Consider the following 27,952-nt stretch of genomic DNA (forward strand, 5'->3'; position numbering starts at 1 on the left):
ATTTGGTTTTAACCATTTGTTTTGTACATTGTTTGAAATTTGGTTGCATTTCAATTTCAATTTGTATTTGTCTTTGTCTGGCGCTTGTCTTGCAGGGAAAGTCCCTCAGTGTTATTTCGGTTTGTCACTTTTGGTTTCACTTTTATTAGAAGATAAGGAAACGGAACACGGTAAGTTTATATATTTATCTTAGTTCAAACCGTAAGATGTTTGTGACTGATAGCTGTGCATGTATGGCCCACGTTAAATACTTAGAATTCACAGGGTCTCTGTAAAAAGTGGACCGGATGGCGGCGGATAGCGGATGGCAGATGGCGGATGGCGGATGGCGGATGAGAAAAGGCGGATGAGAAAAGGCGGATGGAAAAAGGCGGATGACAAAATGCGGATACCAAAAAAAAAAAATTTAAAAAAATATAGAACGAACTTTTTTAATGACTCAATAACTTGATCAAGTAAATATTAGCACATTCAGTCCAGGAGATGTCCGACAAGACGAAAGAAACAGAAATAACTGAAAACCCTCAGACTTTCCTTTATCAGACGGGGGTTGTTACTAAACTGGGGATATATACCATTTTTTATTTCCTTTTTTCCCACACAGGCCGCAGTATTGTTCGTGGATGGTTGCTCGACTTAATCACGTAAAACTGGACAGACAAACAAGCAAACCGTAAATATATCCCACACAATGAAGGATTTCTATATCTTCTTAATCCCTCGAGGTCGATCTCGAGATGGGATTTTGGTTACCTGTGGAGAAAATCGCGCCAATTTTCCCGTAAACTTTTTATTCTACGGGAGCTCTTGAGCTCCCGAAAGCACTTCTCGGGGCTTATTTTGTCGCTATAAAATTGCATCTCCGAAAAACTTTTCTGAAAACAAAGGGCGGCGAAAGACTTACATGAAATAGACTGAAATAGACTGCAATAAAGGATGTGTGAGAGAAAGACGTCTGGTAGAATTCGGTTGTTTAATTGACAAATTTTCAAAACAAACTCCGGCGCGCCAAGAAGAACTTTCACTTCGCGAAGAGAATTCAACGTAGCGCGATTTAAACACGTACTTGATGACCGACTCTTTCCTTCTGAAATTGTTGACAGAAACTTCCAAAATTCATTTAGTGTATGTACACATGGATAGTCCAGTCTCTTTACTATCAATGATGTACAGCAAGTTCGCCAAAGTACTGAGTGACAATGGTAGAGAAGAATTCGACCAAAAGTAACTTTATTCAACCAAAATTCAAGGCATTAAAACAAGGCGGATGCTGTGTTGTTTATAGCGCGAGCCCGTAAATTACAACTGGCCGGGAATAAACAAATTTAAACAAGCAGAAACGCTTTAAACACTTACATCAAGATGCCTTTACATTAAGTAGCCCAGAGGTGAATCAGTGTTAAAAATAAACATTGCTGGAACTGTACAAATCGCCAGAGATTAAAAAAAATCGAAAAAGTTTTGAATTTGATGCGTACGTGACAAACCCAGCTCAGTGCAGCGGTGTCAATTGCAATTTTTGAACCAATCACAGGCTGGAAAATTGAAGCTCGCGCTAAGGCTCGAGATCGACCTCGAAGGAGAAACCCTTTTATTGTGTGCGATATATTTACGGTTTGCTTTTTTGTCTGTCCAGTTTTACGTGATAAAGTCGAGCAACCATCCACAAACAATACTGCGGCCTGTGTGGGAAAAAAGGAAACAAAAAATGGTCTGCTTAATCTCAGTTTAGTAACAACCCCGGTCTTATGATAAAGGAAAGTCAAGGGGTTTTTTTTATCTCTGTTTCTTTCATCTCGTCAGACATCTTCTGGACTGAATGTGCTAATATTTACTTGATCAAGTTATTGAGTTATTAAAAAAGTTCTTTCTATATTTTTTAAAATTTTTTTTTTTGGTATCTGCATTTTGTCATCCGCCTTTTTCCATCCGCCTTTTCCCATCCGCCTTTTCTCATCCGCCATCCGCCATCCGCCATCCGCCATCCGCCATCCGCCATCCGCCATCCGCCATCCGCCATCCGCCATCCACCGCCATCCGGTCCGCTCTATACAGAGATCCAATTCACAGCGAGAGATTTGCATGAGTCGCGTGACTGATTTTCATTGTGGTTTTTGTTTGAACGCTAACAGTGAGTCACGCGAGACCAGGTCACGCGAATGAAAGTCGCTCATGTTAGGGCATGCTTCACTCTTACCAGTGAGTTGTAAAGCTCTCATTTCAGCATTTATAATTTGACGTTTTTGATGAGAAGTCTATCATACGTGCCATGAAGAAGCGTATTTGACTTCCTTCCTTGACTCAAAGAAGTCAGTACTTAAACTCCTTGGAGCTGAAAATTTTGCTGTTTGTTGTGAACACTCCATGCATGCGCGCTAGCTAGCAATAATAAACTTCAGTGTTACACATTTTACTGTATCTTTGCACGCTTTTTTCGATTTTTTCGAGGAGAATAGTGGACAAGTTGTCCTATCTCGAACCACATTCTTGTCTACTCTCAAGGGACTGTTTTAATTTCTCAAGGGATTACTTTCCGCTGTGGGTGATCAAAGCGTCACTCAATAAAAACGCGACTTGTCAAATTTACAAACGTATATAACATTTTTAAAACGTGACTAGCCCAAATCATACATCGCATGTCAGCTTTCTTATTTCAACGCACGTGTTTCTGAAAGGCGATCTATAGAAAGCGTTGCGGCCTTAACTTGCTATATTACCCTATAATGAATTTATATTTAACCTATCATTGAGGTGTTGCTTTTCCTGCGAGCTGGCTATGCTGTTTACTACTCTTCAGCTGAAATTAAAAACAAGGCAATGTACCACGTTTTGTCTGCTTTTAAACACTTGAAAGTGTATCTACCTTTAATAAGACAATTCAGAAGAATTCAAACGGGCTCAGTTATAAGACCTTTCTTTTTCATGCACCCATCATGACGGAGAGTGTCACTGGGCGCTCTGCTAAACGGGAAATAATTGTCCTTTCTTTTTATAATTCATAAGATAATCCTCAAAACAACGAATAGGCATACTAGGTCCACATTGAAAAATGCCCCTACTTTCACAACGTTCGTTTATTCATGATGATTGTAGGGTATTAGTTTTTAAATCTAGTGTTATTTTTGTTCTAGTACAGTTCGCTGAAAGTTAGTATTTTCAAATATATTTACGTTAAATCGGTAGACATGTAATTCGGTCTACTGGTGAATCCAGCGGAGACAAAACAAAACTGACTATTTTGTTCTAAAATCAGTGCCAACTAGACTCCACCTCTCACTTCATTTTAAAGAAACGAAAGGCGAATGCCAACCTCCCTCCTGCTGTCAGGTCACTGATGGCGGTTTCAGTTGCATAAGCCGATAAGGCAATTGTTTTCAATGTAAAGCTTGCCAAAAAAATCGTATCCTCTTTATGGAGAGCTATAGTTTTGTTTGTGCCACTAAAAATGGGCAAAACGAGGTGAGATTATTGCAACAATTGACTGCGGCAAATCAAAGGCCTGAAGGAAGGTTGAGAAGGTTGCGGGGGGGGGGGGGAGCTTGCAGGGTGGAATTTTAAAAGTTTTCAACAACGTACATGTATGTAAATTATGCGATTACTGCTCTTACTTTAATAAACATAATCGTCTCCACCAAATGCTGGTATAACGAATTTGTCAATGCTCAAATATTGGATAGAGAGCAGACGACTTATTTGCAAGTTTTCACTAAGCTTGAAATTTTGTACTAAAAATAGCTGGAGCCGGCAGGGGTTAAGGTAACAACTGTCGAAGATAAGAAAACTGAAAGGAGTAGGGAGAGGAGGGGGCTTATCGCTGAGCCCATAACGAGGGCCGACAATAACATTTTACATCAAGTGTCACTGGAGCATTTCTCAGATATTTGTTAAAAGAACCCTGTGCTGTGCCCAAGGGAGATACTCGGGATTTCAAGTGACAGAAATGATGGAAGGGGTTTTTGAGGGTTTGAAATTTTTAATTCTGGGAATTGTTTGTCTAGGAAATTATTTAAAAGTATTTTATGGGTGTTCTGAATAAAGAAGAGTTTTTAGGGGAATAAAAAAAAAACAATCTAAACATTCGTGGTGGTGCATTGGATCTATAGTTTCGCGAATAAAGTACAAAGAAATGTTTTTTACTGATGATTAATCTTGAACGATGGTGTTCCAGTCCTTTGCTTTGCATATAAACTCGAGCGTTCCCCCTGAGTTTCCATTTTTTTTTCTTTATTTGTGTTACCATCATTGCTCCTTTCTGGAAATCTAATGGACAGAAATTCGGCATGGGATATTTTCAGGGTAAATGTTTTTGTCCAGGTATTTTTAGAGTGTTTTTGGAAGCCCTCGGGTTTTTATTTTTATTTATTATTATTTTTTTTATTTGGGGGGGGGGGGGGGTTCCATTATCTACATTACTTGAAATCCCAAGTACTCCCCCCCCCCACCCCTCGAGGTGCTGTGCATGTCTGCGTGATCTGCACGGGCTGCACATACCTTATGGAAACAGACGGAAAACTGTCAGACGTATTTGTATGTTGAAATGCCTGCATTCAGACAAAAGCGAGTGAGATGTCGATATCTACCTGATCCAACGGGAATCAAATGTTCCGTTCTTTTCATGATTAACTTGGAGAAGATTTTCTTTACCCCTTAAGCTTCCTTCGGTATTCGGACATTTTCCTCTGACGATTCTGACGATTTTATGCTTTGGTATCTCCTAAGGGACCCTACATCTTTAGGTTCCTCTTGTCCAGCCGAGACCATGGGTTTAGCAGTCATTACGTCGACACTTTGAGGAGTGTAAAAAATCGTAGCTCCAGCAAGAATTAACTTTACTTCACTCTCCATATCATGAAACTCCCAGAGTGACTTGTGCTGTGCTATATTTTCAGTGCATGATAATAGCGAAACTTTCTCCGTAGGCCGATTTCTGTCGTTGCGATCAAAAGACTTCTGACTTTAAAAGAACAACAAGCATTCATCTTGTTTTATCCACAAAAAACGAAGAGTCGTGTTTACCGATCGAAGTGTGAAATTGGATAAGGACTTGTTATCAAAATAAAAATAATTTAATTATACAATTTGCAGGTCGCAAAGACACTGGATTCAGTACTGATGCAAATATTGCGTTTAAATCTGGCGCTAATCATATTCGAAGCTTCAGTTCCTTGAAACGTACTATTCGGGTACAAAATACATAGAACTTTGTACATAACTTAGAAAGGCAATGCTATGTTTTATCTGTCTTAAGGCATACCATAAAATTGTTTAAAATCCTCAGTATTACCTTCAATGTTGATATCTATTGGCCGTATACAATTCTCCCCAATAATTTCTTATGCTTTATAGTTTTCTCCTTAAAAGGACATGAATTGGAAAAAATATCGGCAATTTGAGACAAAAAGGAAACAACAACACATCAACAAACAACAACGACAACATCATCGCACTCGACAAATACTTATAATTTAATTGTTGCGCTGTTTCCTTCAGATCACGGAAAGAAATAAACCAAACAATATTGAATCGTTATTACGTAAAATAATTGAACTGAGAATGCTTTCCTTTATACGATCGTTTTTTGTGGATGATCGCATGATCAACAGTTAACACAGAACTAAACCATCTAGCATGTTGTGATCAAGAGCGTGTAGAGATCACGCAAAGCTAAGGTTCCAGAAATAGCGAAGGGAAAAAATCTAATACTGCCTTTACCTTTTTAAATAGTTCACCACATGAATTGTTTCTTTGCATAGATTGTTTGACGGAATTCTCACAGAAGCGTCAAACATGCATTGAAAATGATAATTTCATTCGCTGTTTACTACCTGTGTCACGCAATTGCTGTCACGCAAAAACGGCATATATATTGTCACAAAATTAGTGATAAATACAGGCCAAAGCGGGCCACTAAAAACCTTTTCCCCAGAGATTTTTTTGGATATCTTATTAGATAAGTGTCTAGTTAACCCATAAAAATTGTTTTTACGATATTTTAAGTTATCGCACATAGAAAAAAATGGCAGAGTTTTACTGCATAATTTCGCTCGCTACTCATTTGCAAATTTTGCCTTTGGATTTATCCCCGTTTCAGGCTAAAATTAATCACGATTTGTTTTATTTTTCGCTCAGTCATACAATAAAGACCTAATAACATTATAATTATTATTAAATGATCAATAAACAGCTGCTGTATTACGCGCGAGGCGATCAAACTTTCAAAAAAATCAGTCAAACCGGAAGTGGATTTTGAGCCCAATTGGGGCGAAATCTTTTTTGACATATTTCTACGAAAGGAAGCTGTATTAGGAAAAACTAACTACGGTCCGTTTGGTTTCTCACCAGGACCTATCTATGGGAAAAATATGAGCGAAATCGTTTATTCCATTTGTTCCGCTGTCTGGTTGAGTTTGTTGTTGGTTCTTAAAAGAACCAACAACAAACTTAATCGACATGTGACGATCCAGAATTCCAACCTGGGCCACAATGGTGGGAGCCGAGAACTTTCACCACTGCGTCATCCTTGCATGCTATTAGTTTCGATAGTAGTGATATTTGGAATAATCAAGGTCTCGGTATAAGTGTTCAGTGTCTGGTATTAGGGCACGAAAGTGCCGGGTTGAAAACTGGCCCCGAGGGTACTTTTAAGAAAAAAGCCTTAGAAGCCTGGTTTTCACTAGCGACGCAAGCACAAGCGCAAACACAGACACAAGCATAACTGCTCTTATATACCGTGAAAATGGCCTTGATGCAAACATAAGCACAAGCGCAAGGATCAAAATTTTTCCTTTTCTTGTGCTTGCGCTTGCATTTGCGTTATGCCGTGTGAAAACGAAACACCGCATTATAAGCACAAGGCTATTAACGACATTGGCCGGCTGGTACCAGACTTCCCAGCCTCTGAGCATTTGAGCCTCGTAACTAGTAAACATCGAGTTCTTATGCTTGTGTTAATGCGTATGTCGACGTTCGTTTTCACTTGGCACAAACTAGTTATGCTTGCGGTGTGCTTGCTTCGCGAGTAAAACCAGGCCTCAATAAACTGGTCTTATACGGGGAGGCGCCACCCAACCCTTACCGTTTTTCACAGCATTATTGACAGAAAATGTACCCCTTTCATATACCATCCAAAGAAAATTGTTCCCCTTTCTCCTACCTTCAAGAATCTATTTAAAAATTATATATTTAGATGAATACGCCGTCTTTTACCTTCATCCTGAAAAAGACTACAAAATGCGATCTTTCAGTAAACTATAGATTGTAGAAAGAAAGCTTAATAAACTGAGAGGTTAACTCCCAAAACACATTTAATGATGATGATAGAAACTTGTTTCTTCGTGAGGAAATTATACATCTTTAATAGTGCAAGCCTTCAACTCAGAAGTCCTCTTCGCAGACGTTGTTTGCCAATGGCGAAAAGCGTTGCTATCCTAGTTTCTGATCTGTCTTCTTTAGTGACCGCGCGTGACGTGACCAACAAGATCAGCTCCACATATCACATATCACTGGGCTAATTTTACCGATTGGTTTCGAATGAACAAGTGATTTTTCGATCATTAAATATCACTGATTGGAAATTTCGTTCTGGCGGGAGCCCACGGTCAGAGGTTTGCGTTGTCGATAGTATCCATCGAACTGACAGCTTGTGAATGATTGGTTAATTTCTGCCTCTTAGCGCTCGTCTCTCGTTACTCTTCTGGTCCCAAATTGAGGAAGGAGGGGAGAAGAAAGAAAACAATTCAATTTTTTTTCTTTCAACGCGCGTTTTGTGCTATCTAATACGAGCTCCTCTATGAACAGATCATCAAGGTTCCAGAGAATGCTTCATTCGCTGTTTGTTATCCCGCATTCCGCGATCAGTTTCAATTTTATCCCGCATCCCGCCTTCATTCTGCTCTCACTGATGTATTTCCATCCCATATCCCGCCTTTGAACTTTCTCATATCCCGCATCCCGCCTTCATCCTGCTTCCACCGGTGTATTTTCATCCCGTATCCGCCGTTGAACGTTCTCGTATCCCGCATCCCGCCGCGATTTTTGTGCGATCCTGCATCCCGCCAATCTTGCGTGGAAAACTCCAGAAAATTCGCAGCACGTGTTAAGGGTGGACCTAACATAAATTTGAATGAAATTTATAGTAATTTATAAAAGGAATAAAAGAAAGAAAATTGTTTTTGGAACATCAACAGACAGATGACCCCCACGCAAGAGCACTCTGGGTTGACAGGGGACTGTCTAGTGTCCGTCTCTACATCAAATCTTCAATGTTTCTTATTTCTCTAAATTTTATAACTCCTTTAAGAAAAACTATCTCCTCCCAAACATTTCCAAAAATCACCCAAATATCTACACAACACCCCTAAACATATGGGATGAGCATAGGGGTTTTGCATTGCTTAAAAAGCGAACGAGATATTTCCAAAAAAACCATGTAAAGCGGCAGAAAAAGAACTTTATGATAAGTTCCGCCTTAAGTGGTAGGTCGGCGATCTGTCGGTAAGCCGTCCGTATTTAAAGTTTTATGTTAAGTGTCGCCTTAAGTGGTAGGTCGGCGATCTGTAGGTAAGCTGTCCGTATTTAAAGTTTTATGTTAAGTGTCGCCTTAAGTGGTAGGTCGGCGATCTGTAGGTAAGCTGTCCGTATTTAAAGTTTTATGTTAAGTGTCGCCTTAAGTGGTAGGTCGGCGATCTGTAGGTAAGCTGTCCGTATTTAAAGTTTTATGTTAAGTGTCGCCTTAAGTGGTAGGTCGGCGATCTGTCGGTAAGCCGTCCGTATTTAAAGTTTTATGTTAAGTCTCGCCTTAAGTGGTAGGTCGGCGATCTGTCGGTAAGCCGTCCGTATTTAAAGTTTTATGTTAAGTGTCGCCTTAAGTGGTAGGTCGGCGATCTGTCGGTAAGCCGTCCGTATTTAAAGTTTTATGTTAAGTCTCGCCTTAAGTGGTAGGTCGGCGATCTGTCGGTAAGCCGTCCGTATTTAAAGTTTTATGTTAAGTCTCGCCTTAAGTAGTAGGTCGGCGATCTGTCGGTAAGCTGTCCGTATTTAAAGTTTTCAGCAAATGAAACTTGAAAGCAAAACTTGGTTATGAAGGATACTCTTTCTCGGAACAATATCTGGCTATACTTCGGTTGGTGAAGCTTCATTCCTATGCATTCCCTCAAAAAATAATGAAAATGTAGTCTAAACTTTAAGCTAGGACCGAACGAGAGTTGAAAAGGGTTCAAACTCGCTCTCACCTAGCCTGAAACGTATGTTCTTGACTTTATTGTGCTGTCGTCAAATTTGAACTTCCTCAAATTTTCCTTTGGAATCGTCAAGAGTTTCCCCACGCTCATTGAGAGTTGAAGAACACTCTTGAAACCCTCGTCCTTCAAATCTCTGAACTCATGGAGAGAGGAAAAGGCACTCAACGTTGTTTTACACCGAGAGTGAAATTAAAGGCCCTTAAACATACCTAAACGGCACGTTTCTCAATCTTTTTTATACTTGAATACGCATTTTGGGCAGAGCCTTCCCTGTAGTCCATTATAGGGAGTCCCCCCCCCCCCCCACATTGTTACACAAAGGTGATTTAGTTGTCTTTGCATGTTGGATTGTGAATGCATTATTCTATGCAGGACAGAACAATTATAGGAAGCATCATTGGATTTGAAATAGAGCAACAAAACATGCGCGCAATTTATTCAACAATTCAGTGTCGATTTTATTACTTGGTAAAAAAATGTGACCATGTTTCGTTTTTAAGCGATGACGTCATCATTAATTAATGTCATCAGGCGAGTGGACCGGTTCTGTTGCGAGAAATCGACCGATCAACAGAATGGAATATGACTTGGAAGTAACTACATGAGTAGAAGTTTTGTGAACAGAGATCAAGTTTAAAAACCGCCGTGAAAAACACAAGCCAAAATAATTCCGGGCAGAAAGCGAAAAAAACAAGAGACAAGTTCTATTTATAAAAAATTACATTTAATGAGCTCTATTAGATGTGATGAGCTCTATAAGAATCAGTAACAGAACGAAATTTCTACATCCTTTCAATACAAACGACCTGTGTAAACAATTACAGGACAGCATTAACCGATAACCTTGCTTGCTAGCCGAGGTGTATCGTATATCGGGTGTCACGCTACAAGAAAACGTTAATTTTTTGACAAATTTCCTAAAAATTATTTGGGACCCCCCTTGTGAAAACGTTATCTCTCATGCATGCATTGCGTGCCGTTTATAGTGGTAGTATAAAACGTGGCTGTCGTCTCTTAAAACGGAACCATATATTTTCTCGGGGAAATATGAACCTGTAGTTCCTTGATCCTCCTTGAAAAAAAGAACTTTAGACCTCAACCTCGCTCCCAGAGTCTTCTCGACGACGATTTTTCAACCAGCCGCCATTTACTGTAATAATTATGAATCCGATGATCTCCATGCTATTGAAATTCTATTCTCATTCATAATTATGACGCGGAATTCACAAGTGCGTGGATTACATAACCCTGTTTGTTTATAGATAGTTGTGTTATGCAATGCCTAATCAGCATGTGCACAATCGCGGTATTTAAAGATCTCTTTGCTTAGTTTCGGGACATTTCGAAAGAGATACGCAAGCCGGGAAGTCCGGACGAATTTTCTTATACTCTCGCCGTACGTCGCCGAAGCCCAAGCAAGTTAATGGCTGTACCTACCCTGCCGCTGCTGTTAAACTACAGGACTTACACTGTATTTCAGCTTATATTCAGTCTCTGCCGCTTTTCCAGTTTCACAGCATTCCGGAGAAACGGGACAACGTATACAACAGTTATTAGGTATTTTAAAACATTTTTGTGCTTTCTTTTTCGCTTGCTATCTCGTTTGTTTATCGCTTAGTGTGCTTTATATCTAGTTCTGTTTATGGTAATTTATTAGCGGACGCCGTTTATTACGGCTGTAGTAGCTTATGTTCGCTCGTGTGTCGAGCAGAGATTGGCAGACACCGTGTGTTGGCTGTAGTAGCTTACGTTCGCTCGTGTGTCGAGCAGAAATTGGCAGATGCCGTGTGTCGGCTGAAATAGCTAAAACGTTCCGTCGCTCGAGTGTCGAGCAGAAATTGGCAGATGCCGTGTGTCGGCTGTAATAGCTAAAACGTTCTGTCGCTCGTGTGTCGAGCAGAGATTGGCAGACGCCGTGTGTCGGCTGTTATAGCTAAAATGTTCACTCGTATGTCGAGTAGAAATTGGAACATGCCGTGTGTCGGCTATAGCTATGTTCGCTCCTTTGTTTAGCACAATTTGTTTCACGACGTGCTACGGTTTTGGTCTCAAGTCTGCTCGTGTGTCGAGCTAAGTTGGCAAGAGCCATGCGTCGTCTTTGTTTAAAGTTTGAATTGGGTATCGAGGGTATTTGGCAACACTCATGCGTCGGCCCTAAAGTGTTGGTGTGTTAGTTGCTTAGTTATGGTTTATCGGTCTGGAATTGATAAGCTTTCATGTCTAGAAAAATACAGTAGTTGCCATGTGTGGACTTTTGTTTAAGAGCTCCGTATTTTCTCGATTAAACGCCCCCGGCGTTTATTTCAAACTTGGCCCGATAGGGCCGGCGTTTATTTGATTCCAGGAGTTTTCTCAAGACCCGTGTTTCTAAGAAATGATTTTTATTCAATATTTTTGACAGCAATATAATTAGACATTATTTTTAAAGCATAGTAAACCTTTAATAATTGTTTAAGGGGTTTATTTTCAAAAACAGCTTGGAGACCCGGCGTTTATTCGGGGCCCGGCGTTTAATCAAGAAAATACGGTACTGCTGTTTGAGTGTTAATGGGCTTAGGTTAAAGTGTTAACAAGTTAGGTTAACGTAAGGTTTGTTACCTAACACATCCCAGTGCGGAACTTTAAATATACAATTGTATATCTCTGTAGGTTTAGTTTGTAATTATTAAAAGCTCGCCGGTCGGCCGTTTTTATCCACGGAGTTAAGCATTTTATCCGCGTTTAGACGCTACAACCTGGGTTATACGGGAGCTATGTTTATCCTTAACTTCTCCCCTAGCTAGAATTTTATCAATTCAAAATATTATGTCATTTTTAAAATAATAATAAAAAAATAGTCAGTCCACCCCCTCCACTGGCCTTGTCGCGATCAGAAGGGTAATCTAAGTTACACCCTATAATCCGTTTACGACGGATTCCTGGTCCGGCTTGGCTAGTGGGGTTTTTCCCTTTTGTTCTTTTTTCGTTTTTGTCTTACGTTTTCCTTTCTCGGTAGCCATTACTGGTGTTATTCTGCCCGCCTTAGGTCTTGGCGTTTTCTTTACTGTTTTCTTCACTCTCATTATAAGCCACGATCTAAATACATGCTATGATATGGTATAGGGAAGTAACCCCACTAGCTGGGTTGGGCCTCTCTCGTGGTTAGTGAGAATGGTAAACTATTCTCATTCATAATTATGACGCGGAATTCACAAGTGCGTGGATGACATAACCCTGTTTGTTTATAGATAGTTGTATTATGCAATGCCTAATCAGCATGTGCACAATCGCGGTATTTAAAGATCTCTTTGCTTAGTTTCGGGACATTTCGAAAGAGATACGCAAGCCGGGAAGTCCGAACGAATTTTCGACCCTCCCACCTCCCCTTCGGCGACGTAATACACAGCTGTAGTGCTTTCTCACCCAGTCGCTCATTGCCTCGGCCACAATCTTTTCCCATATCTTATCCACGCCGGACAATGAGCGGCATAATTAATGAGTGAGAATGGTAAACTATTGTAATGAGAGGCGCGGTGGTCCAATGGTTTGCGCGCTGGACTCCGGATCGAGCGGTCCAGGTTAGAGCCCTGGCCGGGGCGCTGCGTTTTCTTTTTGGGCAAGACACTTAACTCTCATAGTGCCTCTCCACCCAGGTGTATAAATGGGTACTGGCAAATTTAATGCTGGTGGGTAACCCTGCGATGGATTAGCATCCCATCCAGGGGGGAGTAAAAACACTCCTAGTCGCTCCATGGTACGAAACCTGGGATAAGTTCCGGTCTGATGGGCCACTAGGCTCATATGCAGACTTTACCTTTTTTATTATTTCATTATATCGATTGTACGAGCTCTGTGAATGGTCGATTTTACGGACTTTCCAACAATACGGTTGTTCGTAATGTTGATCACCGCAGTTTGCGTGTTATTTCTTGTTTGGCTGATTTCAAAGCATAGTGCGCGCTTTGATGCGCGCGCCAGTATAATTATGATATCATTGCAAGATAGCAGTTCCGTTATTTTTCAACCATTTCTATATATGACTGGATTTTTGAAAACATGGTCTCCGGTTGAAGCAAAACTTTTTCGCCTGTCGCCTGGCGATAGCCAGGGGTCAGGCCAGCCTGGCGCTTGAAAAAGCAGGGGGCTTGGTGTCTTGAAGGGTTTTGGCATGCAGCCCAGGCTTCAGGCTACAGGGTGGTACCATGCCAACCAGCAGGTCTCATAACCCAGGGGGGTGGGGTGGGTTCAAAAAGTGGACACTTGGACTAAAAAACTGATTTTTTGGTCTTTTTTGGTTTTCGTCAGCAGAACTGGCCTGGTTAGGCAACAAGGTTAGGTTGCGGCGGTGATCCAGCTGGGCAAAAGTCAGGTGAGTGTGTTTGTTCGCCAGTGACTGCTTGACTTTGCTTGATTGACTGAAAATGCCTTTGATTTTCCTGGCAAAGTGCCAGTGAGAGGTTTGTGTTGCTGACACGGTTTTCAAAAATTCAGTCATATGTTGGCAGGGAATGCCTGCTTCCAGCTGGCTGTGACCTACCGTTAGCCAGGCTCGGGCACCGGGCAAGTCAGCTGGGCAAACAGTGATTGTCAGTGCAATTCCAGGCATTACCTGCCAACATATGACTGGATTTTTGAAAACATGGTCTCCGGTTGAAGCAAAACTTTTTCGCCTGTCGCCTGGCGATAGCCAGGGGTCAGGCCAGCCTGGCGCTTGAAAAAGCAGGGGGCTTGGTGTCTTGAAGGGTTTTGGCATGCAGCCCAGGCTTCAGGCTACAGGGTGGTACCATGCCAACCAGCAGGTCTCATAACCCAGGGGGGTGGGGTGGGTTCAAAAAGTGGACACTTGGACTAAAAAACTGATTTTTTGGTCTTTTTTGGTTTTCGTCAGCAGAACTGGCCTGGTTAGGCAACAAGGTTAGGTTGCGGCGGTGATCCAGCTGGGCAAAAGTCAGGTGAGTGTGTTTGTTCGCCAGTGACTGCTTGACTTTGCTTGATTGACTGAAAATGCCTTTGATTTTCCTGGCAAAGTGCCAGTGAGAGGTTTGTGTTGCTGACACGGTTTTCAAAAATTCAGTCATATGTTGGCAGGGAATGCCTGCTTCCAGCTGGCTGTGACCTACCGTTAGCCAGGCTCGGGCACCGGGCAAGTCAGCTGGGCAAACAGTGATTGTCAGTGCAATTCCAGGCATTACCTGCCATTATATGACTGGATTTTTGAAAACATGGTCTCCGGTTGAAGCAAAACTTTTTCGCCTGTCGCCTGGCGATAGCCAGGGGTCAGGCCAGCCTGGCGCTTGAAAAAGCAGGGGGCTTGGTGTCTTGAAGGGTTTTGGCATGCAGCCCAGGCTTCAGGCTACAGGGTGGTACCATGCCAACTAGCAGGTCTCATAACCCAGGGGGGTGGGGTGGGTTCAAAAAGTGGACCATTGGACTAAAAAACTGATTTTTTGGTCTTTTTTGGTTTTCGTCAGCAGAACTGGCCTGGTTAGGCAACAAGGTTAGGTTGCGGCGGTGATCCAGCTGGGCAAAAGTCAGGTGAGTGTGTTTGTTCGCCAGTGACTGCTTGACTTTGCTTGATTGACTGAAAATGCCTTTGATTTTCCTGGCAAAGTGCCAGTGAGAGGTTTGTGTTGCTGACACGGTTTTCAAAAATTCAGTCATATGTTGGCAGGGAATGCCTGCTTCCAGCTGGCTGTGACCTACCGTTAGCCAGGCTCGGGCACCGGGCAAGTCAGCTGGGCAAACAGTGATTGTCAGTGCAATTCCAGGCATTACATGCCAACAATGTTGGCAGGGAATGCCTGCTTCCAGCTGGCTGTGACCTACCGTTAGCCAGGCTCGGGCACCGGGCAAGTCAGCTGGGCAAACAGTGATTGTCAGTGCAATTCCAGGCATTACCTGCCAACATATGACTGGATTTTTGAAAACATGGTCTCCGGTTGAAGCAAAACTTTTTCGCCTGTCGCCTGGCGATAGCCAGGGGTCAGGCCAGCCTGGCGCTTGAAAAAGCAGGGGGCTTGGTGTCTTGAAGGGTTTTGGCATGCAGCCCAGGCTTCAGGCTACAGGGTGGTACCATGCCAACCAGCAGGTCTCATAACCCAGCGGGGTGGGGTGGGTTCAAAAAGTGGACACTTGGACTAAAAAACTGATTTTTTGGTCTTTTTTGGTTTTCGTCAGCAGAACTGGCCTGGTTAGGCAACAAGGTTAGGTTGCGGCAGTGATCCAGCTGGGCAAAACTCAGGTGAGTGTGTTTGTTCGCCAGTGACTGCTTGACTTTGCTTGATTGACTGAAAATGCCTTTGATTTTGCTGGCAAAGTGCCAGTGAGAGGTTTGTGTTGCTGACACGGTTTTCAAAAATTCAGTCATATATATTAGGCATTTTATAAATAGATCGAAGATCGTCTCACACGCTTTTAAGAATTGTTCGGTGAAAAAGTAGATTTGTGCGTCACTTGTAAAACATATCAGAAGAGGAAAATTCTTGTTAAGGTTAATGTCGTTTCCCCGCGCTCAGATGACTGTTATTTATAAAACTGAATCTGATTGGTTTATTACAGCGCGCGCATTTTCCTCTCCTTTGTTATGTCACAATCCAAGACTCTTCATTCGCAAAGAGAGCGTCTTGTTAGCCGTGTTTTATGAAGCGCTTGAATTTTGTTTAAAAAGACAACGTGAGAAAATTGAAAATGGGACTATCTTGGAGTTCATTTAAGTCGAAGAGAAAAGCGAAAAAAAGATTACAAAAGGTAAGTGAACTTTAATGAGATCCAGTCAAGTTTTTTTTTTCCTCTAAATAAAAGTCCCGGAAGTCAAAATGTTTTACAGCAATTCCCTATCAGCGCATTTGATTTTTGCAAAAACAAAGCATTCAGATTTCAAAATATTTATTTCTTGTGTTCGTTTTGTTTTGTTCTTAACCCCTTTGTTAACGCAAACGCTTTTTGCTGTAAAAAGATATTCAGATTTCTTCTCCTAATAGAATGTTTTTGTCAAACAGAAAACTGAGAAAACAATTGAAAGAAGCAGCGGAGTGTATTACTCGTCTCCAGGAACAACTGCAGCTTGAAAATGAGTAAGTGTTCGCTAAAAGGACTTTCCACACCAAGGGTACCTACGCATTTTTCTCGTTTATTTATCACGAAAAGGGTCGTTCAGGCCTAGCAAGAATATGCACTGGTGCCAAGACCTCGCCGGTTGCCGGAATCGATCAACGCTGGGGCTCGCTCGACAATAAGGAAAACGAGCCTCGTTCCAAGGGTCTTTCTCTCCCCGCGCCCCAAAACGAGAGAAGAGAGCCACTTCTCTTCTCTCGCTCTGGGGACTGGGGAGCGGGGAAAGAAAGACCCTGGGAACGACGTTAAAGGACAACAAAAGCTTTTAATTAGCTTGGACCGTTGTCTTGTTTTCTAGATCTTTTTTCTTCAGGACCCAGAGTGCCTGGTGGCACATGGGGCTTCCGTCAGGGATCTCCACATTTGCCGGTACTCTGCCTGTTGTCTAGCTGTTTCGATTGTGAGCAGGAGTCCCCGATTATGGCTCCTGTTGTGAGGCCACGCTCCAACAAATCTTTCTGTACTGTTCTTCTCCAACTCTTCCTAGGCCTACCTCTGCTACGCTAGCTTTCCTTGGGATGGCCATGTTTTCTAGATCAGTTGGATTTTAACTAACACCCTCTTTTCCACTGTTTAAAATTTAAGTTGGTTAAATTGATATAATAATAATGAACTCTTTCTTTTCACTTTCCCATAGGATACTCGATCGATGTGAAAGTTACCCCTCCGATGACTCAATGTCTGACACCGAGACAGCCCATGCAGATTGTACAGCGACTAACATAGAGGAAGAGGTTCACGTTTTGGAGCGAAAGCTTTTCCATGAGGAAGTTGCAGTTAATGTTACAGAGGAGAGGTGTTACTTTCTGGACAGGAACTTTAAGTAATATTAGTGTATAATTTAATAACCTTTTGTATCTTGTATAGTGTAACTTTTAAACGACCGAGTAATTTCAAAATAGACTGACAGAGACTACTATTTTATGTCTGCTTTCTCAAACTAACACTTCAATATAAAAGAAATTCGCCGAAATAGAAAGAAAAGCTGCCTGACAGCCTGAGACGTTTGACCGCGGTGAAGCAGTCGGCCGCCATTCTCGTCCCCATAGCCCTTTCGTTTCTCTTAGCCGGCTAGGCCTTGGCACGAGAAAACCAAGGGCTCTGAGGACACAGGATTTTCAGTCCTAGATTCTAGGACTTCCGGTCTTCATGAATGCAGTCATGACGTTTCAAAAGAATGTATGAGAGAGTCGTATGTTTTCGACTTCCGTTTAGGAATTCTTTGTTCCAAACAGCCAATTAAAAAAATTTGAATTAATTCAAAAATCCTATGTCCCCAGAGCCCTCCGTTTTCTCGTGCCAAGCCGGCTAGGAAAAACGAAAGGGCTATGTCATGGGGACGAGAATGGTCGGCCGCATGAAATTTGATTTGGGAACAAGACGTTTCGCCCTAGTCTCGCGCGGTCGTTTTCCCCCGGCGACTTTGATGTTGTTTATTGTCAGGGGCCCTGTTATTCTTTGTTTGTTGGTTTTTCAGCTTCGAATTGAAGAGGCTGCTTGTATTTAATGAATAAAGTAAAAACCAATCATAAGGATAAATGCTGACCCACAATTTTCCGCAAGCATTGGCGCATAGTCCTACTCTTTCTTCTATAAAAAGAATTTTTTTTTAATGGGCGACCATGTAAAACGCCCTGGAAAGTCACTTTATAAAACTGTTTGTCTAATGTGTTTCGCACCACATCCTACAACGTGACCGAGCTGGAAGTTACCTAAGTATGATTGCCTAATCACTTTATGTTTTTTTTTTTGTTTCTTTACAGACTTCTTCAACGCAACGAGATCAGCCTTCAAAGGCAGAGATCAGTGTGTGAAATGGACCTGGCAGCGTTAAAACTAAAACAGGAGGCCTGTCGATTTGGTCAGTTTCTAAAAACAAATCCAGTAGAAGAATGGACTATCTGCTCGCTTCCAAATCATTACTTCACAGTTGTAACTAAGTTTTAAGGAAATAGAAGTCTTGTGAACTTGCTCGTAAAAATCAAAGAAGATGTGTGACTTGTGCGGATTCAGAAAATTCCATGGAGAATAAATGTAAATATGTAAATACTAGTTTATTAAAAAAAAGATGAGTTGTTTCAAGTTCAGTTCTTGTGTGTTAGAGGGTATTGTAGTGAACCCGTTCTTATATCCTAGTATCCCGCATCGCGCCTCGATTTTTGTGCGATCCCGCATCCCGCCAATCTTGTGTGAAATGCGTGACTTACATGTAATATGATAATCAGTGTACTTTCTCAGAATGTGTCGAGAACCCCTGCGAGTGTTTCGTTGTTTCGCTTTCCAGAGCGAACTTCGCCGTGGTAAGTACAACTAACCTTGCATTGTATGGCCTTTATCTTAACCATTTTGGAATAAGCTTATACTCTATAGTACGTTTTTGATAGCCACGGCACCAATAAACCAAAGTAATATTCAATCGCAAACTTTAGATTGTAACCATTGATCGATTGAAAAGCGAAAACATGTAATTGATTATAAATTCGTGCATTATGAAGTGAGTAACTTCAAAAGCTTTCGTGATTCGAAATTAGAATGAAGAATTGTAACAGACTGAGCAAAATCGGTTCTTCTTTCGCTATCTTATTTGCCTTCAGATCAAGTCGCGTCGATCTTTCTATGACAGGAAGCTGAGATGCAAATTCGATTAATAAGCCGACCACAAAATCTAAATAACTTCCAAGTGTATTGGACTGACCTGTTTGTATTTATTAACAAAGATAGAGAAAGAAAAGCATGTAAAATATTTTAGTAGAATGTATTTCGTTGGATTCGACGGCTAGGTTGTTTTGTACAACGTTTGAAATTTGGTCGCTTTCAATTTCAATTTGTATTTGTCTTTGTCTGGCGTTTGTCTTTCAGGGAAAGTCCCTCAGTGTTATTTCGGTTTGTCACTTTTGGTTTCACTTTTACCAGGAGATAAGGAAACGGTACACGGTAAGTTTATATATTTATCTTAGTTCAAACCGTAAGATGTTGGTGAATGATAGCTGTGCATGTATAGCCCACGTTAAATACTTAGAATTTACAGCGAGAGATTTGCATGAGTCGCGCGACTGTTTTTTATTGTCGTTTTTGTTTCACTGCTAACAGTGAGTCACGCGAGACCAGGTCACGCGAATGAAAGCTCACTCAAGTTAGGGCATGCTTCACTCTTACCAGTGAGTTGTAAAGCTCTCAAAGAAATAAGAGTTGTAAAGCTCTCATTTTAGCATTATTACCATTTGACGTTTTTGATGAGAAGTCTCTCATGCATGCCATGAAGAAGCGCATTTGACTTCTGGGTTCATTCCTTGACTCAAAGAAGTCAGTACTTTTAAGTACTGACTTCTTTGAGTCAAGGAATTTAAAAACTCCTTGGTGCTGAAAATTTCGTTGTTTGCGAACACTCCATGCATGCGCGCTAGCTAACAATAATAAACTTGTTACACATTATACTGTATCTTTGCACGCCTTTTTCGATTTTTTTGCTTGTTTACAAGCAAGAAAAGGAGAATAGTGGATAAGTTGTCCTATCTTGAACCACATTCTTGTCTACTCTCAAGGGACTGTTTTAATTTCTCAAGGGAATATTTTAATTTCTCAAGGGATTACTTTCCGCTGTGGGTGATCAAATTTACAAACGTTATATAACATTTTTAAAACGTGACTAGCCCAAATCATACATCGCATGTCAGCTTTCTTATCTCAACGCACGTGTTTCTGAAAGGCGATCTATAGAAAGCGTTGCGGCCGATGTGCACATGATTTCAGGTGGTGCTGTAGTCTTGATAAACGTTACAAATTTACCCTATACTTTACCAACTGTATGACTCGAGCCGTAGCGAAAAGGTCAAATGGATTTAATTATTACGATTTACAGTGATCCAGTTTTTTGATAACGTCAAACCAAAACATATTAAAATACACAAACGCAAGAGAAACTGAGAACATTGAACAATCGAATTAAAAGCGAAACGAAATTACTAAAGGTTACCGATTGTCCTCCCTCTTGCCTGAACAGTTTTAAACGCACGAAGGCATCACAGGGAGCAGAGGAGTCAAATTCGACGTTTGTAAATATTAAAATGTTCGATCTATTTCGCAGCGCTTGTCATACTAGCCCGTTTCGGGAGCGAAGAGAGGCGGCTGTATTCGCAGGCTATTGTCATACGTTATCCGATCTTTTTGTTTACGCGACAGTTAAGCCAGCGCGAAACTCTTTCTGTTGCGTAATCGCAGTGGGTTTCGGGCAACGAACGGAAACGCCAAGTGCAACAGGATTCCCGCTGGTTTAACCGACAAGCGCTACGAAATAGATCGAACATTTTAATATTTACAGAGGTCGAATTTGGCTCCTCTGCTCCCTGTGAAGGCAACGAAGTTTATAAAACGCACTTAAGCGGCGCTAATATTTAACCTACACCTGAACCTAAGGCACTAAATTTCGTGACAATTGATTGCGTGACTTAACCCTTTAACCGTCAGATTTCTGTGACTTTCTAAAGGTTTTTTCTGGGCTTAAACATTCTGTAGAACTTCGTGATTGCATATAAGAAGTTCAAGTAAAAATGTGTGCTGTTTCGAAACACCGAGGGCTCAAATTTTTATTGTGACGTCAGTAGTCGGCAGTTGCATCTTTTGTAGGCGAGCTGTTGGGCTTGGATTTGGCTCGTTTTGTGTTTATAAGTGATTTTTCGAGTCTTTTTTCACTGCAGAAGCCCCCAGGCTGGCATCATTAAGCTAGAATGGTGGGTAGAGGCCAGCATCTGAAAGAAACCAGAGGTGAGAGATGATTTTGTCTTGATTGGAACGCCAGAAATATTCGAATCGAAAGATGGCGGTTCATGGGTAAAGTTGTCTCTCTGGCCGTTCTGTGGGTGGATTCCAAGACCTGCCAAGGCATTTTGGACGAGTTCTGACTTCCAAAGAATGCAATCGGTGCAACATTTTGCCGGCAGGATTGGGTGGCTCGACACTTATAAAAAATATATGGAATAAAAAATATATGGAATAAAGGTAGGAAGCCTTTCATGCCGCCGCCATGACTGTTTTTCCCAAGCATCCCTTTCGGTCACCAACGAGGAAATTACAGGTTTGCAAGCATAGCTCTAATCGAATAGTAATTGCTGAGTCTGCTGAATGATTGATGGGAAATTTCCTTGGTGAACGGAAGGGAATAGGGTTGAAGTTTGCTGCAAATGTATATTTTTGAAGTCAGAATTATTTTTTCATTAAAAAAATGGAGGCAAAGATGTGTGTTTTTTGTTGTTGTCCTGTTACGTAGAAAACAGGCATTTTCAGATTTGCTGCTGAACAAACAACCATATGCAACAGAAATCAAGAGTTGTAGTCAGTTAGTTGGCTTTTAAAGCTATGAAAATTATCACTTTGCCATAAAAAGCAGTCATTACTATCATGTGCCCAGATATGTAAAAACTAGAGTTTTTTCAATCACTGCTGGTGTTTTTCGTACACATATGTACGATTGCCGGTTAAAGGGTTAACACGAGTAAATCAAGCTAAATCACTTTTTCGCGTTCTTACTAACCTGCGATCAGGCGTTATTTTTCTCGCGGCGGAGGGGTCAACGGAAAAATGAACGCCTGATACAATTACTTGTCGAGTCGTCTGTAAAAAGTCCAGAATCTGGACTTTTTTCTGATTGGTCAGAAAACAAACGGCAACATTAAAACTCTATCCTGATTGGCTAATTGAGTTCAAGTCTAATTTCCGGTCCAAAAATATCACGCGTAGATTGTTATCATGGCGGGTGTCGAGCGGAATGAAGTAGAGAGCGAGTTCTTCTAGATTTTAGAAAATCTCTCAAGAGTTTTGTTCACAAAACATTTAAAGACGAACAAAGCGAGTGTATTCGACGAATAGTTTGTGAAAGAAAAGATGTTTTGGCGGTGCTTCCGACGGAATTCGGCAAGAGCGTGATCTATCACCAATGGTGTCGAAGATTATTACATCACACCACCAAAGACGCCAGACGATCGTGCCAGTGACGAAAACTACAACCTTGAAATGTCTAACCTGAGCCTTACACAAAATCAGCCTTTGCAGAAAACAAATTTTAAAAACCATCCGATCAGCTCGTTCAAAAGGGTTATTCAACAAACGTTTGTGAGAGTAAAACTATAATTTGAAGGCGCTAATCATGCTTATCTGATGGCATCGCCGACATTCTCGACGACGTTGACAAATTCTTTTTAAAATTAGGGGGCGGCAGACGACTTCACAAGTAATTGTATCAGGCTTTCCTTTTTTTCGCCTTCCCTTCGCCGCGAAAAAAAAAAAGAAAGCCTGATCGCAGGTTACGTTCTTACAGACACACACATTCCGGAATATCTGGGACTCGGGACAATTGCACGTCTTCGTGAATTTTCTGTCGTGCGTAACCTTTATCGGGAACCCTACATTAAACCGAGTAGATCATTCTTACTCGAAAGGAAGTAGAACCCCGGTAACTCTGAAGGGAAACGAAAAACAGTTCGAGTTAGCGGGCCGGGGGTTTCGAGTTAGCGGGGTCGATTTAATATTTAATATGCCAAGTTAATAATTGATAGTTTACTGATTTTTCTGAACACGACCATACATTCTTTATGCTAAGAGTGGAAAATGGCTGTCAAATACGTGATCTGTTCGTTGCTCTAATCAATGGGTAACCGTGGCAAGTTGCAAGAACCGGAATACGAGTTATCGGGGTAAATTTGACCCAAATTCTGTTCAAGGGAAACGAAATTTAGTTCGAGTTAGCGGGGGTTTCGAGTTATCCGAGTTCGAGTTAACCGAGTAAAAATGACTGAAAAGTGGGGTCAATTCCAAGGGAATTGGAAGTTAGTTCGAGTTATCCGAGTTCGAGTTACCGGGGTTCAACTGTATTTAGAAAAAAAGCAATCGACAAGTTTACCATTTTCAACCAATCCACAGTGTAAACAACTTCGCGACTGACAAATATTTCCTCCGCGAAGATAAGAAATTGTTAAACTATACTACAAAGCAACTGTAATGATAAGTTCGAAGAACAATGCACAGGATAAACTTTCAACTCATACTACGTGCAAAACAGTCGATATCTCGAAGAGATCTTTGATTCTTGTAAAAAAATGTCTGCAACTGGATTTAACTTCTGCAATGTTGCAGCAAGTACAGTGAGACCTGTATAAAGGGGATACCCACGAAACCCTCGCAGGTGTCCAGTTAATAGAGGTGCCCGCTTCATATAAATCTACAGGATTGATTAACAGAAAATATGGCCACAAAATATTGGGAGACTTACTGGGTCCGCTTAAATTAATACAGGTTTCACTGTTACGAAATCAAAGATCTTAGGAGTATTTTTTCTCAAAAATTCTTATTCTTGTGCTATATTGCCTCAGTTAGCTTCAGTTGATTTTTATAGTGTGCCATCCTGTATTGATTTCTTTTAGTCTAGATACATGAAAACAAACAACAAGCAGATTTGCAATACTAATTTTAAATAAAACACAAACACATCATTATTTTGAGTCACTATAAAACTTGATTTTTATTTTATTTTTACAAGGCTCATAGAAGAGGACGTCATAAATGACATAGAAGGCCTTGTACAAGCCATCTCTATCGGCTTCATTGTTGCTACTTTCCTTCTCAACACTGGTCGTGCTCTAAAAGCCATCGAGATATGCAAAGAATGTTTGCTTTATCTCAATAATGAAGTACTGAAAAAAGAGGAACAACTTGTCAATTTAATTACCACTGCTATCTATTTAACAATGTTCAAGGCATACTCTATTCTCTCTGATTACACAAATGCATGTGCATATCTCGAGAAAGCACTCGCGATCAGAATTGAAGTTGGTGACAGAGAAGGCGAAGCATCATGCTACGGAAACTTAGGAACTGTGTTTCGATCTCTTGGTGAATATGACAAAGCTAAAGAATATCTCGAGAAAGCACTTGCGATCAGAATTGAAATTGGTGACAGAGAAGGAGAAGCAACAGATTACGGAAACTTAGGAACTGTGTTTCAATCTCTTGGTGAATATGACAAAGCTGAAGAATATCACGAGAAAGCACTTGCGATCAGAATTGAAATTGGTGACAGAAAAGGAGAAGCAACAGATTACGGAAACTTAGGAATTGTGTTTCAATCTCTTGGCGAATATGACAAAGCTAAAGAATATCACGAGAAAGCACTTGCGATCAGAATTGAAATTGAGGACAGAGAAGGAGAAGCAACAGATTACGGAAACTTAGGAACTGTGTTTCAATCTCTTGGTGAATATGACAAAGCTAAAGAATATCACGAGAAAGCACTTGCGATCAAAATTGCAACTGGTAACAGAAATGGAGAAGCAACAGATTACGGAAACTTGGGAACTGTGTTTGCTTCTCTTGGTGAATATGACAAAGCTAAAGAATATCTTGAGAAAGCACTTGTGATCAAAATTGAAATTGGTGACAGAGCAGGAGAAGCATCATCATACGCAAACTTAGGAACTGTGTTTCGTTCTCTCGGTGAATATGACAAAGCTAAAGAATATCAAGAGAAAGCACTTGCGATCAGAATTGAAATTGGTGACAGAAAAGGAGAAGCGTCATGCTACGGAAACTTAGGAACTGTGTTTTATTCGCTTGGTGAATATGACAAAGCTAAAGAATATCAAGAGAAAGCACTTGCGATCAGAATTGAAATTGGTGACAGAAAAGGAGAAGCGTCATGCTACGGAAACTTAGGAACTGTGTTTGCTTCTCTTGGTGAATATGACAAAGCTAAAGAATATCACGAGAAAGCACTTGCGATCAGAATTGAAATTGGGGACAGAGAAGGAGAAGCAACAGATTACGGAAACTTAGGAACTGTGTTTCAATCTCTTGGTGAATATGACAAAGCTAAAGAATATCTCGAGAAAGCACTTGCGATCAGAATTGAAATTGAGGACAGAGAAGGAGAAGCAACAGATTACGGAAACTTAGGAACTGTGTTTCAATCTCTTGGTGAATATGACAAAGCTGAAGAATATCACGAGAAAGCACTTGCGATCAGAATTGAAATTGGGGACAGAGAAGGAGAAGCAACAGATTACGGAAACTTAGGAATTGTGTTTCAATCTCTTGGCGAATATGACAAAGCTAAAGAATATCACGAGAAAGCACTTGCGATCAGAATTAAAATTGGTGACAGAGAAGGAGAAGCAACAAATTACGGAAACTTAGGAACTGTGTTTGCTTCTCTTGGTGAATATGACAAAGCTAAAGAATATCTTGAGAAAGCACTTGTGATCAAAATTGAAATAGCCGACAGAGCAGGAGAAGCATCATCATACGCAAACTTAGGAACTGTGTTTCGTTCTCTCGGTGAATATAAAAATGCTAAAGAATATCTTGAGAAAGCACTTGCGATCAGAATTGAAATTGGTGACCGAAGAGGAGAAGCATCATCATATGCAAACTTAGGAACTGTGTTTCGTTCTCTCGGTGAATATGACAAAGCTAAAGAATATCAAGAGAAAGCACTTGCGATCAGAATTGAAATTGGTGACAGAAAAGGAGAAGCGTCATGCTACGGAAACTTAGGAAATGTGTTTTATTCGCTTGGTGAATATGACAAAGCTAAAGAATATCACGAGAAAGCACTTGCGATCAGAATTGAAATTGGTGACAGAAAAGGAGAAGCGTCATGCTACGGAAACTTAGGAAATGTGTTTCATTCGCTTGGTGAATATGACAAAGCTAAAGAATATCACCAGAAAGCACTTGCGATCAGCATTGAAATTGGTGACAGAGAAGGAGAAGCATCATCATACGGAAACTTAGGAAATGTGTTTCATTCGCTTGGTGAATATGACAAAGCTAAAGAATATCTCGAGAAAGCACTTGCGATCAGAATTGAAATTGGTAACAGAGAAGGAGAAGCATCATCATACGGAAACTTAGGAACTGTGTTACAATCTCTCGGTGAATATATTATGGCTGAAGGTTATATCTCTACGGCACTTTCAATTAGTAAAGACATTGGACACCGTGACCAAGAGTTTCAACTTCTTTGTAACCTAGCATTGTTGAAGTTATTTCAAGGGAACGACGAGGAAATGCTTAGCTATCTTCTTCAGAGTATTAACAAAAGTGAGAATTTGCGCGGTTTTCTGAAAGACAACGATCAATTTAAAATATCGTTTTCAGACGTCCAGAACTCTCCCTTCAGGTTACTAAGTGCATTTTTTTGTCTTACTGGAAACCCTAACAATGCTCTTTATGTCGAAGAGTTAGCACGCGGGAGAGCCCTAGCAGACTTAATGGCGACTCAGTACTCCGTTGAAAGTGAAATCTCAGCTAATCCACAATCGTGGATTGGCATTGAGAATATTATAAAGAAAGAAAGCAACTGCGTTTGTCTGTACATTTCTTATTTTGATCAAGATGTGTTTTTGTGGATTCTCAAAACAAGCGGAGTCATTCGTTTTCGAAGAATAACAGTAAATGAAAACATTGTTGGTGCCGGATTGGTTGGCAATTTGGCTGATTTTTTTGATAAAAACTTCCGCAGCTTTGGTATTTTACCCGAGGAAAGTTGCGAAGATCGATCTTTAAATGTCATTGAGCCAAAACTGAAATCATTCCAAGAAGAGAGCCTCGGAGCTTTGCGACTTGTAGAGGAAGACGATGAAGAAATTGAAAATTGCGAATCGAGTCTTTCTTTGTGTTACAAATTGCTCATCGCTTCTGTGGCTGACTTACTTGATGAACCAGAAATCATCATTGTTCCTAATCGGTCCTTGAACCAAGTTCCATTTGCAGCGTTAAGTGATGAAGGCGGGAAGTATTTATCAGCAACTTTCAGGATTCGCATCGTTCCTTCATTGACAACTCTCAAGCTTATTCAGGACAGTCCAGCTGATTATCATAGTCAGACTGGTGCACTGATAGTGGGTGATCCTGTGGTTGGCCGGGTGCGTTACATGGGACGTGTTGAGAACTTTAAACCACTGCCTTGTGCAAGAAAGGAAGCAGAAATGATTGGAGAACTGCTAAGCGTGCAGCCTTTGTTAGGGCAATGCGCAACCAAGCAGGCTGTACTTGAAAGGTTACATTCAGGGAGTCTGATACATTTTGCTGCACATGGAAATGCTGAAAGAGGAGAAATTGCACTTTCCCCTCCAGGCCTCACTAAAAGTATTCCACAAGAAAAAGACTACTTATTGACAATGTCTGACATCTCGCAAGTTCGACTGCGAGCTAAGCTGGTGGTACTTAGCTGTTGTCACAGTGGACGTGGACAGATCCGAGCCGAGGGAGTGGTTGGAATCGCTCGAGCGTTCTTAGGATCCGGTGTACGTTCAGTACTGGTGGCACTGTGGGCCATAGAAGACAGAGCGACAGAGCAGCTGATGCATCGCTTCTATGAACACCTTGTTCGTGGGGAAAGTGCCAGTGAGTCTCTTCAGGAGGCCATGAAGTGGATGAGAAATAACGGCTTTGCCAAGGTTTCCGAGTGGGCACCGTTTATGCTCATTGGAGATAACGTGACATTTAAATTTGAAAAAGAAAAGTAAATTCTTTTAAAACATTTCGCATTTGTAATTCAGACAAAGGACTCTACTTTACTCTTACTTTTCATTGTACAATGTTACACACATGTTTAACATTGTTTTTATAGA

At 41.0% G+C, this 27,952-nt stretch overlaps 3 protein-coding genes and 1 pseudogene across 7 annotated transcripts in view; all 4 read left to right on the forward strand.

Moving 5' to 3' along the window:
* The window catches only part of LOC144634236 (uncharacterized), a 140,269-nt pseudogene that overhangs the window by 39,585 nt on the left and 72,732 nt on the right, over positions 1-27,952 (forward strand). Inside the window, exon 3 of the transcript XR_013567176.1 lies at positions 19,191-19,265. The product of XR_013567176.1 is annotated as an uncharacterized LOC144634236 (transcript). The remainder of the gene's footprint in view (positions 1-19,190; positions 19,266-27,952) is intronic.
* Positions 1-27,952, forward strand: part of LOC144636644 (uncharacterized) — a 68,442-nt gene that overhangs the window by 13,688 nt on the left and 26,802 nt on the right. The gene's annotated exons all lie outside the window — the stretch shown is intronic.
* Positions 73-27,884, forward strand: LOC144633872 (uncharacterized). Of its 2 annotated transcripts, none has more exons than XM_078492890.1 (2): positions 73-170; positions 23,860-27,884. In XM_078492890.1, exon 2 carries the CDS (start codon positions 24,068-24,070, stop codon positions 27,845-27,847), a length of 3,780 nt encoding a protein of 1,259 aa, XP_078349016.1. In that variant the 5' UTR covers positions 73-170; positions 23,860-24,067; the 3' UTR covers positions 27,848-27,884. The 2 variants fall into 2 exon arrangements, with proteins under 2 accessions (XP_078349016.1, XP_078348948.1); XM_078492822.1 differs by lacking the exon at positions 73-170 and adding an exon at positions 18,502-18,631.
* LOC144641811 (uncharacterized) lies at positions 15,837-18,331 on the forward strand. Of its 2 annotated transcripts, XM_078500837.1 has the most exons (4): positions 15,837-15,965; positions 16,217-16,291; positions 16,969-17,154; positions 18,095-18,331. In XM_078500837.1, exons 3-4 carry the CDS (start codon positions 17,009-17,011, stop codon positions 18,276-18,278), a joined length of 330 nt encoding a protein of 109 aa, XP_078356963.1. In that variant the 5' UTR covers positions 15,837-15,965; positions 16,217-16,291; positions 16,969-17,008; the 3' UTR covers positions 18,279-18,331. The 2 variants fall into 2 exon arrangements, with proteins under 2 accessions (XP_078356963.1, XP_078356970.1); XM_078500844.1 differs by lacking the exon at positions 16,217-16,291 and having other exon boundaries at positions 15,850-15,965.

The sequence above is a fragment of the Oculina patagonica genome, chromosome 1 (genome assembly GCF_052425735.1).
Source record: "Oculina patagonica isolate OP01 chromosome 1, crgOcupat, whole genome shotgun sequence".
In the NCBI taxonomy this organism is placed as follows: domain Eukaryota; kingdom Metazoa; phylum Cnidaria; class Anthozoa; order Scleractinia; family Oculinidae; genus Oculina; species Oculina patagonica.